The sequence below is a fragment of the Apteryx rowi genome, unplaced genomic scaffold, assembly GCF_003343035.1.
Source record: "Apteryx rowi isolate R43461 unplaced genomic scaffold, aptRow1 scaffold_1472, whole genome shotgun sequence".
In the NCBI taxonomy this organism is placed as follows: Eukaryota; Metazoa; Chordata; class Aves; order Apterygiformes; family Apterygidae; genus Apteryx; species Apteryx rowi.
The window spans coordinates 21201-31638 of NW_020447722.1; the positions used below are offsets into that span (position 1 = coordinate 21201).

The 10438-nt window shown below is 74.0% G+C and overlaps 2 protein-coding genes across 3 annotated transcripts in view; one reads left to right on the forward strand and one right to left on the reverse strand.

Moving 5' to 3' along the window:
* TONSL (tonsoku like, DNA repair protein) overlaps positions 1–7596 on the forward strand; it is a 9936-nt gene extending 2340 nt beyond the window's left edge. The window contains exons 2-26 of the mRNA XM_026058463.1: positions 6–101; positions 214–356; positions 444–636; positions 824–953; positions 1093–1264; positions 1350–1464; positions 1538–1680; positions 1756–1908; positions 2163–2288; positions 2574–2754; positions 2870–2934; positions 3142–3231; positions 3349–3421; positions 3533–3696; positions 3802–3925; positions 4083–4837; positions 4922–5016; positions 5115–5265; positions 5368–5446; positions 5615–5916; positions 6112–6283; positions 6359–6531; positions 6665–6738; positions 6820–6953; positions 7063–7596. Of these exons, the coding sequence (XP_025914248.1) occupies positions 6–101; positions 214–356; positions 444–636; positions 824–953; positions 1093–1264; positions 1350–1464; positions 1538–1680; positions 1756–1908; positions 2163–2288; positions 2574–2754; positions 2870–2934; positions 3142–3231; positions 3349–3421; positions 3533–3696; positions 3802–3925; positions 4083–4837; positions 4922–5016; positions 5115–5265; positions 5368–5446; positions 5615–5916; positions 6112–6283; positions 6359–6531; positions 6665–6738; positions 6820–6953; positions 7063–7256 (4097 nt within the window). The 3' untranslated portion in view covers positions 7257–7596. The remainder of the gene's footprint in view (positions 1–5; positions 102–213; positions 357–443; positions 637–823; positions 954–1092; positions 1265–1349; positions 1465–1537; positions 1681–1755; positions 1909–2162; positions 2289–2573; positions 2755–2869; positions 2935–3141; positions 3232–3348; positions 3422–3532; positions 3697–3801; positions 3926–4082; positions 4838–4921; positions 5017–5114; positions 5266–5367; positions 5447–5614; positions 5917–6111; positions 6284–6358; positions 6532–6664; positions 6739–6819; positions 6954–7062) is intronic.
* Positions 7597–7869: 273 nt separating this feature from the next.
* Positions 7870–10432, reverse strand: VPS28 (VPS28, ESCRT-I subunit). 2 transcript variants are annotated; one of them, XM_026058465.1, is made up of 9 exons: positions 10268–10304; positions 10054–10082; positions 9878–9915; positions 9644–9733; positions 9150–9255; positions 8874–8975; positions 8555–8608; positions 8372–8463; positions 7870–8269 (listed from the first exon to the last, which is right to left on the reverse strand). In XM_026058465.1, exons 1-9 carry the CDS (start codon positions 10302–10304, stop codon positions 8152–8154), a joined length of 666 nt encoding a protein of 221 aa, XP_025914250.1. In that variant the 3' UTR covers positions 7870–8151. The 2 variants fall into 2 exon arrangements, with proteins under 2 accessions (XP_025914250.1, XP_025914251.1); XM_026058466.1 differs by lacking the exon at positions 8874–8975 and having other exon boundaries at positions 10268–10432.
* Between the last annotated feature and the right edge of the window lie 6 nt (positions 10433–10438).

A 10438-nucleotide genomic window follows, 5' to 3' on the forward strand; every position in this document is an offset into this window, starting at 1 on the left:
CGCAGAGCTGCAGAAGGCGAAGGAGAAGGCCCAGCGCAGCGGGAGCCTGGTGGAGGAGGCGGCCGCTTGCAACCAGCTCGGGGAGATCTTGGCCAGCCATGGTGGGTGCGCGCGGCCGCTGGGGCGCCCGGGAGGGGTTTTGGGGAGGGTCTCGCCCGCACCGGGGCGGCCGCCCGCTCCGTTCGCCCCTGGCAGCCCCTCGGGCCCCGGCAGGGCGCTACGAGGAGGCTCTGGAAGAGCATCGGCGGGAGCTGCGGCTGCTCGAGGCGGCGGGCGACAGCATCGGCTGCGCCGTGGCCCACCGCAAGATCGGCGAGCGCCTGGCTGAGCTGGAGGACTACGAGGCGGCGCTGAAGGTGGGTGCCCGGGGTGCCGGTGCCGCGAGCGGGGTGGGCACCACGAGCTGCCGGGGAGGCTCACTTCCCCCCCTTCCCTGCCTGCAGCACCAGCACCAGCACCTGGAGCTGGCCCGCTCCCTCTCAGATCACACGGAGCAGCAGCGGGCCTGGGCCACCATCGGCCGCACGTACATGTTCGTCGCCGACAGCTGCCCGCCGGCGGAGGCGGCGCCGGCGCTGCGCGAGGCCGAACGGGCCTTCAGGACCAGCCTGGCCATCGTGGAGGAGAAGCTGGAAGGTGAGCAGGCTGCCTGGGGCGGGGGGGGGACGTCTGAGCCCCGCGSGCCCCTCGTGGGGGCGGCTCCGGCCCCCGTTGTCCGGAGGGCAGGCTCAGGCAGCGGCGCTGGGCCTGGCCCGGCGGGAGATGCTCCCGGAGCCTCCCCCTCCTGCGGGATGTGAAACGGGACCCGCTCCGCACGCCGCAGGGGCTGTCGCCGGCCGGGAGCTGAGCGAGATGAGGAGCCGTCTCTACCTCAACCTCGGCTTGGTCTACGACAGCCTGAAGGACCAGGCCAAGTGCGGCCACTACATCAAGAAGAGCATCTTCCTCTCCGAGTAAGGGCAGGCCGTTCCCGCCCCGGGGGGGCACGGAGCCGGCAGCCTGGGACAGCCGGTGCGGGGGCCGGGATGCCCCGCTGCGGAGGGGGCCGGGGGCAGCGTGGGGCAGGGCTGCCTGCGACCTGCCCGCTTCCAGGCAGGCGCATCTCTGCGAAGACCTGTATCGCGCCTACTTCAACCTGGGCAACATCCACCTGCGGGAGGGCGAGCACTCCAGGGCCCTGCGCTGCCTCGACCGGGCCCGCGACTGCGCCCGCCGGATGAAGGAGAAGGCCATGGAGAGCGAGTGCTGCAGCAGCACGGCCCAGGTGAGCGCGGGGCCCCGGCGTCGCTCCGTGCCGCGCCGCGTCCCCCTGCAGCCGTGCCCCCTCGCCGACGCCGGGCTCTTCGCAGGTCCTGCTGAGCCTGGGCGACTTCGTGGCTGCCAAGCGCTCGCTGAAGAAAGCCTACGTGCTGGGCTCGCGGCAGCCCTGGCAGCGGGACCTCGTCCGCTGCAACCTCCGCTACGGTGAGCCGCCGAGGGGAGCGGGGCCCGGGCTGCCGGGGTCCCCRACCGCCCTCACCGCCGCCCCGTCCCGCAGCCACGAAGGTGAGTCGCCTGCAGGAGGCTCTGGAGGAGGCGGCGAGCGACCCGCCGGCGGCCCTGGCTCTCTGCGAGCAGCTGGGGGACGCGTTCTCCAAGCACGGCGACTACGGCAGGGCCGTGGAGTACTACAAGAAGCAGGTGAGCGTGGCCCCGGGGCGTGTGGAGGGAGAGGCCCGCGCGCCGGCGCCGCTCACGGCGGGACCCTCTCCGCAGCTGGGCTACGCCGAGGCCCTGCGGAGACCCGCGCAGGAGCTGGCCGTGATCCACGTCTCGCTGGCCACCACCTTCGGGGACCTGAAGGAGCACGCGCAGGCCGTGCGCCACTACCAGGAGGAGCTGGCGCTGCACCGGGGCAACGCGCTGGAGGTGGGGTGCGCCCGCGTCTCCCCGGGGTCCTTTTTCCACCCCCCCCCAGAAAGGGTGCTCCGCGAGGGCGGCCCCCGGCTCCGGGCTCATCTCGGGAGCTGCCCCCGAATCCGGGTGTGGAGGAGAGGGGACGGGGCTGTGCCGAGCTCTTGGGGGTCCCCGTACCCCGGGGGAGGCTGTGGGGTGCCCCGGGGGGGGCTGTGGGGCCAGGCGGTGCCTCGCTCGCCCCCGAGGCCTTGACTCGGCTGCGCCAGGAGGGGAAGACGTGGCTGAACATCGCGCTGGCCAAGGAGGAGGTGGGCGAGCCCCGCGCCGAGCTCGAGGCCTGCTTCCGGACGGCGCTGCGGCGAGCCGAAGAGGCCGGCAAACCCGGGCTGCAGGTGAGCGGCGCTGAGCACCGGCGGCCCCAGAGCGCGCCCGGGGCCCTATCCAGCCCCCCCAAAAACTGACTTTGAGCCCCTGTAAGCGTTCRGTGGCTGCCCTGCGCAGGGGTGAACTCTACGCACACGTTTTGTGACGCCCCTGCGGTTGCCCTTCTCTAAGCACTAGGCCTCGTGGGCGCTTCCCGCTGGCTCTAGCAGGGCCCCGTGCCCGGCCGCGGCGGCGCGGGGCTGACCCTGCCGCCCTCTCCTCCTCCTCCTCCTCCTCCTCTTCCTCCTCCGCAGAAGCAGATCCTGCAGCACCTCCACTCGCTGCAGCAGCGGCACGGCAGCGCGGAGGCGCCCGCCACCATGGCCCGGCTGCAGAGCCTGGCGGCCTCGGGGGGCGACAGCGCCGGGGAGGAAGAGGAGGAGCTGGAGAGCAGCGGAGCCCTGGACGAGAGCGACCTGGAGCTGTCGGAGAGCGGTGAGCGGGCCGGGACGGCTCCCCGAGACGCGCGGGTGGGGAGCAGGGCCGGCGGCCCCACGCAGGGGCCCCGCGGGGCTGCGCGGCCCCAGCTCCTCACGGGGGTTTACGGCAGACGGCGAGGAGGACGAACTCGACGGCTACAGCAAGAGCGTCCCCGGCCGCCGGCGCATCAGCAAGGTGAGCGCCAGCGCCGCTTCCCTCCTCCCTCGCCCCGAGCTGCGGCCGCGGGCTGGCGCTCCCCAGGGGCCGTCCCGCACGGGGTGACGAGCCCTGGCTCGACTCCCCCAGCGCGGCCTATCCCCCGTGGGTGCCGGGTGCCTTCCTGGGGCGCCAGGTCCCTCCGTGGGTGCCGGGTCCCCACCGCCCTTCCCTGTGCCCCCCCAGTGGAACCGGCGGAACGACCGGGGAGAGACGCCGCTGCACCGCGCCTGCATCGAGGGCGACCTGCGGCGAGCCCAGCTCTTGGTGAAGCAGGTAGGGGCCTCTATGCTGGAGGAAGGGGCTGTTTTGGGGGTTGCGGTGAGGGTTCCCGCAGCCTGTTGGCAACCGCAACAGCCGGCCCGGTGCGACTGTGCCCCCCCTCTCCTCCAGGGACACCCTCTGAACCCTCGTGACTACTGCGGCTGGACCCCGCTGCACGAGGCCTGCAACCATGGGCACCTGGGTGAGCACGCGGGGGGACGGGATGGGGACGGTGCCGGGCCGCGGGGGGGGACAGGGCAGAGCCCGGCGCCGGGGGAGCGATCCCGGAGTGACCGCCGCCTCCCGCCGCCAGAGATCGTGCGGCTGCTGCTGGAGCGGGGCGCGGCGATAGACGACGCCGGCGGGCCGGGCTGCGAGGGCATCACRCCGCTGCACGACGCGCTCAGCTGCGGCCACTTCGATGTGGCCGAGCTGCTGGTGCAGAGGGGAGCGGCGGTGACGCTGAGGAACGCCAAGGTGAGCGGCGGAGGGGCGAGGAAGCCCGCGCGGGACGGGGGGCGCCTGGCAGCGGGGACCTCGGTCCCTTGCGCTTCCGGCGAGCCCCGTCCCCCCGCTCCGCAGGGCCTGACGCCGCTGGGCACGCTGGCGGAGTGGGTGAGCATGTACAGCAGGGACCTGGACCAGGAGACACGGCAGCGCTGCCGGGCCATGGAGCGGCTGCTCAAGGAGACGGCGGCGGGCCGAGGTGAGGCGCCGCCGGGGCGCCCGTGGGTGCTCCCTCGCCGGCGTGCTCGGGGGCTCTCGAGCCGGGCCGCGGAGGCTCTCCCCCCTCCTTGGGGACCGGGGGCCCTCTTCTTCCCCCCGCCGAGGGAAGCTCAGCAGTTCTGGTGTCCCCCTTGCAGCTCCCGCGGCACCTCCGCTCTCCCCGGATTCCCAGCTGTTCGACGCCGAGCTCTCGGAGCCCCTGATCCCGCGCCGCTCTCCCCCGGGGAGCGAAGGCCCCCCCAGGAAGGCCCCTACCCTTGGCGGGAAYGGGACCCAGGGCCAGGGGAGCGCGGCGGAGCCCCCCAGGGTGCAGAGGGACAGGCCGGAGCGGGAGGACGATGCCACGTCTCCGCTGAGGCCGGTGAAGAAGCGGCAGAGGGTGCTGGGGGCCGACGGGAGCCGGCTGCCGGGGCCGGAGCCGGCAGCCCCCGGCGGGAGCCAGGCCGAGTACGAAGCCGCCATCCGGGGCGTGGGCAGCGCCAAGTCCCTCCTCGGCAGCGGCTCGGAGGCGACGCGCGATCCGGTCCCGCGGCCGGCCCTCATCCCCGCCGAGCAGTACGTGGAGGACGACTGGTTGGAGGACGACTTGGGAGCGGCGCGCGGGGCCCGCAAGCGGCTCCGCCGGGAGCCGGAGGAGCTGGCGGCCGCCTCGGAGGAGAGCACGGGGCCGGAGAGCGACGGCGCGGCCCCCTGCCCGCCCCGGCCCCGGCGCCGCCGGACCATGCAGAGCCGTCTCACCCGCCTCGTGCAGAGGACGCGGCTGGGGCGCTCCCGGGAGCGCGGCGCCCCCGAGGCGGCCGGGCCCCCCGTCCTGCGAGGGGGAGCTGAGAGCCCCCCAGAGGCCGAGGGCCCGGGGGGCAGCGGGGAGAGCCCCCCCCAGGGCCCCACGCAGGTGAGGGGACAGGGGCTGGGGCGCAGGGGGGGACAGAGGTGCCCTTTGGGTCTCCTAATGCTCCCTTCTTCTCCTCCCTGGCAGCCCCCTTCGCTCTCGGCCGCCCCRGCCCCGCTGCCCGCCATCCGAGTGCGCGTCCGGGTCCAGGACAACGTCTTCCTCATCCCCGTGCCCCAGAGGTAAGAGCCCGGCCTTGTGCGCCCCTCTCCTGCACTTCGGCGGGCCGGGCTGCGAGCGCTCGCCGGTGACGCTTGCTTGCTTGCTCGCCCCGCGGCAGCGAGAGCCGCGCCGTGGGCTGGCTGGCGGAGCAGGCGGCCCAGCGCTACTACCAGACGTGCGGGCTGCTGCCCCGGCTCACGCTGAAGAAGGAGGGGGCCCTGCTGGCCCCCCAGGACCTCGTGGGCGACGTCCTGCAGAGCAACGAGGAGGTGAGCGCGGGGCCGGWCCCCCCCTCTTCCCCCCGGAGACGGCGCGCGGCTCCTGGGCCCGTGCGCGGCCGCTGAGCTGCCCGAGGCCGCTCTCGCTCGCAGGTGCTGGCGGAGGTGCAGTCCTGGGACCTGCCGCCCCTGGCCGAGCGCTACCGCAAGGCGTGCCAGAGCCTGGCCGTGGGTGAGGACCCCGTCCCCTCCCTGTGCGGGGGGGAGCGACCCCGCGGGGAGCTCCGGAGAGGTGCTGCGGGTCGGGGCTTGGGGCTCTCCCGGCCCCCGAGGCGGCTCCGAGCCCCCTGCCCCGGCCTAGGGGATCCCGGCTAGCCGTCAGCCTCTCCCGTCCTCGCAGAGCCGCATCCGCTGCTGCTGAAGGTCACGGAGCGGCAGGAGCAGAGCCCGGCGTTCAGCACCGGCGGGCTGCCGCTGCGCCCGCCGCACCTGCCGCCGCTGCTGCGGGCCCTCAAGCTGCAGGCGCCCCTGCGGCAGCTGCGGCTGGCCGGCAGCGGGCTGGGCGACGGCRCTGCCGCCGAGCTGCTGGCTACGCTCGGCACCGTGCCCGGCCTCGTCCTCCTCGACCTCTCGGGCAACCGGCTCAGCGCCCAGGGCCTGCAGCACCTTGTGCCCCAGCTGCCCAGCCCAGCGCCCTTCCAGGTAGGGAGAAGCAGCGCCCGGCGCTGGGGGGAGCAGGGCTCGGCGCTGCCTTGCTTGGGGCAAGGCTCGGGGCCGGATGYGGCCCGGCTGCAGGGGTTGGAGGGGACGGAAAGCGCCCTGCTCCCTCCCCACGGGCCCCGGAGCCCCCCGGTGCTGGCTTTCCCTGGCCACGCTGGTGAGCTCCCCTCCCGTCAGAGCCTCGAGGAGCTGGATCTGAGCCTGAACCCCCTGGGCGACGCCGGCTGCCGGCCCCTGGCCCTGCTGCTCCAGGCCTGCCCCGTGCTGACGACGCTCCGGCTGCGGGCCTGCRGCTTCGCGGCCGGCTTCTTCCGGCACTGCCGCCTCTCGCTGGCCGGCGCCCTCGCAGGTGAGCGGCGCTCTGCGTCGGGCCGGGGGGCTGGGTGGGTGCTGCCGCCGTGCTAACGCAGGCGTTTGCCGCCAGGAGCCGGGCACCTGAAGACGCTCGTCCTGTCCTGCAACGCCCTGGGGGCGGCAGGGCTGGAGCAGCTCCTGCGGAGCCTCCCCTGCGGCACCCTCGGCCACCTGGAGCTCGGCTCCGTGGCCGGAGCCGGCGCTGAGGCCCTCGCCGAGGCCGTGTGCGGCTACCTGACGCAGGTGAGCGGGGCTGCGCTGGGTTTCACCCCCGTGCCGGGCGGATGGGGCGCTCCCCCTTCCCTCGCCGCTGCCGGCGTGGGGCAGGTTTGCGCCCCTCCGCTTCCCGCCGACGGCCGTCTCTGCTCCCTTGCAGGAGGGCTGCGCGCTGACACACCTGACGCTCTCTGGGAATCGCCTGGATGACGAGGCGGTCCGGGAGCTGGCCAGGTGAGGGGCAGGGGACACGCTGGGGGCAGGGGACATGCTGGGGACGGGGGATCCCTCTCACCGCCTTCCCCTTGGCTGCAGGTGCCTGCCTGCCTGCCCCGCTCTGGTCTCCCTGGATTTGTCTGCCAACCCCGGCATCAGCGCCGCGGGCCTGCGCGCACTGCTCTCGGCCCTGGCGGAGAGGCGCGAGGGGCTCCGGTACCTCAGCCTGGCAGGTAGGGACGGGACGGGCCCGGCACGTGCCGGCAGCCAGATCCTGCGGCTCCGAGTGGGCAGGCAGGGTGCCGCCGCGCCGGGGGCTGACGCCGGCGCCTTCCCTTGCAGGCTGCTCCGTGGAGGGCCCGCCGGACGGCACTGCCTGGGCTGCAGCCGCAGCCAGCGTGCGGGACCTGCGGCTCTGCAGCCGGCGCGTGAGCCGGAGTGACCAGCGGGCCGCCGGCGAGGCCTGGTGTGGGCCCCCCGGCACGGCCCCGCGCGTCCTCGCCCGCCACCGCAAGCTCTTCTGCGAGAGCCTCTGAGGCCCCGGACCGTGACTACGGCGCGGACTCGCTCCCTGCGGCCGCTGCTCCTCCCGCCAGCCTCCACCACAGCCGCTCTCGGCTTCCATCCGGCTGCGCCGTCACCCGGCAGCACCCGAACTAGGCACCGGGGCGAGGACGGAGTGCGCCAACGCTGCAACCGGTCCCTGCGTCCCCGCCAGGAGGCCGCACGGCGGAGCAGCGAGGCGGGAGCGAGCCGAGGGGGCTCTCAGTGCTCGCGCCCGGCGCGGGGAGGGCGGGCGCGACGCTCCCCTTCGCGGTGGCGGTGCCGGCACGTGTGGTTTTATCCTTGGAACCAGTCTGAACATTACACAGTATTTATAAACGTGCCTGGTGCTTTTTGGGGGCTGYGCGTCCCCCCCTTCCCTACGGGTGAGGAGGGAGAGGCCCGGCTCTGTGCCCAGCTCTCCTGCGTCCCTGGGGGCCCGCTGCCCCCGTGGAAGGAGCCCGTCTTTGCTCCCGGCGTCTCCACGGCCCCCAGCCTGCGTGGGCGCCGTTCGCCTTACCGTGGGGCGGCCCCAGCGCGGCCGGCGTTACCGGAGCGCCGCGCCTCCGGCACGCGGGAGCTGGCGCCCAGCACACAGGTGAAGGATGACCGCCGACCGAGGAGGGTTTATTGCCGGTCCGCACCGGTACAGGCGGCGCGCACACCGGGCCAGCTGCAGCTGCCACCGGAGACTGGAGCAGCCCAGCTGCTGCAGCTTGCTCGTAACACTGGTAAAGACTGGGGGGACTGGGAGGCGGGGGCCCAAGCCCCCGGACTGGGCACTACCGGGAGGGAGGAGGAAGCGTCTCCCGCCCTCGCCGCGGCYGGGGGGGCGTCTGCGGCGGGGCAGCGCCGGCGCGACAGTCTGCGGCGCAGGCCGGGGCCGCCTCAGGAGTGCAGGAAGCGGTTGAAGGCGTTGTAAGCCGACTCGAGATCGAAGAGCATCTGCCGCACCTGGGAGTCGTCCAGCTCGTCGGAGGCGGACATGCCGCTGAGCGTCTGCAGCCTGCGCGCAGCGGGGCCGCGTCAGCGCGCTCGGGCGCTGCCCCCCGCCGCCGCCGCAGCGCTCGCAGGCGTCCCCCCTCCCCGCCACGGGGGCGGCACTCACCACTGGTTCACCTTCTGCCGCCCCTCGAAGTCGGGGGGCAGGTGGCTCATCCGGTTCATCGTCTCCATCAGCTCCCGCAGGTCCGGCTGGATCTGGGGACGGAGGCCAGAGCGTTAGCTGCTGCGCTGCCGCCACYGCCCCTGCGCGCGTCCCCCCTCGCRTCCACGGCAGAGCCGTCCCCACCTCGTCCATGGCGCGGATCTCCAGGCGCAGCTTGTCCATCACGGTGATGAAGAGCTGCAAGAGAGGCGAGACGCTCGGCTCCGTCCTTCCCCAGCCCTGCGTACCTGCGGGTGCCTCCCGCCCCAGCGCTGCAGCTTCCTGCCGCCGCGGYGAGCAAAGCGTCCGTAACGGGCAGCGCACGGACCTCGAGGGCTGAGACCACCCATGAGCTGTGCCGTGGGACCCTCTGCCACGGGGCCAGCGGGCCACAAGCCCTGGGCAAGTCAAGGCCCCCAGGAAGCCACATGCCAAACCCGCCCCTTGGAACGGGACGACGTACGGAGACGATGTCGGCAATGCAGCGGTTGAGGTTGCCCTTGTCGTCCTTGATGGTGATGGGCCGATCCTCCTTGATCCTCTCCATGGCCAGCGGGCAGTCGAGCTGCGGGAGACGAGGCCCGTGGGAGCCGGCAGCCGCAGCCGCGCGGGGAACGCCCCGGGAAGCGGCGGTCCACACAGTCGCCTCTGCTTTCGGCCCCCGTCCTCATGGCACCGTGCCGCCCTGCCTTCCCGTCGCGGTGCCCCCGGCCGGGCGGCACCGCGGAGCCCGACTCACCCGAAACTTGCGGCAGAACTCGTCGATGGAGCTGATCTCGGAGCCCTGCACCTGCTTGAGGGCGGCTTTGAACTGCACCAGGAGGCGGGAGCAGGCCGCGGTGTACCTGGGGCAGGGCGGGAGGGGGCACAGAGCGCCGCGTAAGAGTGACGGACGCGCAGGATGGACGGCGGAGACACAGACACCAAAAAGATCCAATAAGCAGCTTCCAAGGAGCTCAGTTCCCTGACGTGGGAGGGAAGGGGGGAGAAGGGGACAGGGCACGGGGAGAGGGCTGGGGTGGGAGAGGGGCGAGGAACCTCCCAAGGCGTTTCAGGAATTGCCRGAGTCTGCGAAGGGCCGAAACCCTCCTCCAAAGGGTATTCCCGGAGGGAAGGGGCCGGAGTCAACTCGGTGGTGGCCCCAGCGCTCGTCTCTGCCAAGCGTGGCGCTGAGGAGCCCCGTGGGCTCGACCCCACCGCGGGGGCTGGGCGAGCGCCGCCCCGAGGACTCACTCGTTGGGAGAGACGCAGTCCTTGATGTAGGCCTTCTCCAGCGCCTGCAGCGTCTTCACCACGGCGAAGAGCTCGGCCATGTTGTCGTACCTGAAGGCAGAAGAGGAGGAAGAGCAGCGGCGTCACGTCACGGACGTGCCGGAGGAGGGGGGAGTGGAGGGCGCGCAGCTCGCCCCACATTACGGGACATGTGCGCGGATCCATAGGGGGGGAGGTAACGGGGCGAGGACTCACTTCTCCCGCTCCCGCGCGTTCTTGTAGAGCTTCACCTCCTGCCGGGGGAAAGCAGGAGACGCCGGTCAAGCCGCGGCAGCCCCCGGCGCGGCCCCTCGGGGCTGGCGGGGGGGACGGACAGACGGCGTCCTGCCCCCGGGGGGGTGGCGGCGCCCAGGCGAGGGCTGCGGACTCACCTCGTACAGCTCCGGCTTGTTCCCGGGGGCTGCAAACGGGGAAAAGGCCGTTAGAGGCGGAGGGGGACAGAGCCCACCCCCACCCCCCGCCCCCACCATCCCCGGTGACACCGGAGCCCCCCCTCGCCCCCGGGTCCGGTGCCCCCGCCCGGCGCCGAGGCCCGCGGGGAGGCGCGGGGCCTAGTCCCGGCCCCGGTGGCGGCGGCGGACTCACCTCCCATCCCTGGCGGGCCCGCGATACCGTGAAACATCCTGCGCGGGACGAGCGGCGCCTTCGACCAACGCGCCCCTTCGTCCCGGCCCGGAGGGGGTCTGGGTCTCGCCCCGGCCTGCTGCCGGTGCCGGTGCTGGTGCCGGTACCGACCCGCCGCCGGCGCCGCGCCGC

What these genes read in the sequence shown, in the direction of transcription:
- VPS28 (XM_026058465.1), bottom strand. Translation starts at nt 10,304, where the DNA reads ATGTTTCACGGTATCGCGGGCCCGCCAGGGATGGGAG. An exon ending in GGGCCCGCCAGGGATGGGAG is followed by an intron (nt 10,083 to 10,267) that starts GTGAGTCCGCCG and finishes CCCCGTTTGCAG; the next exon opens with CCCCCGGGAACAAGCCGGAG. An exon ending in AACGCGCGGGAGCGGGAGAA is followed by an intron (nt 9,734 to 9,877) that starts GTGAGTCCTCGC and finishes TTCTGCCTTCAG; the next exon opens with GTACGACAACATGGCCGAGC.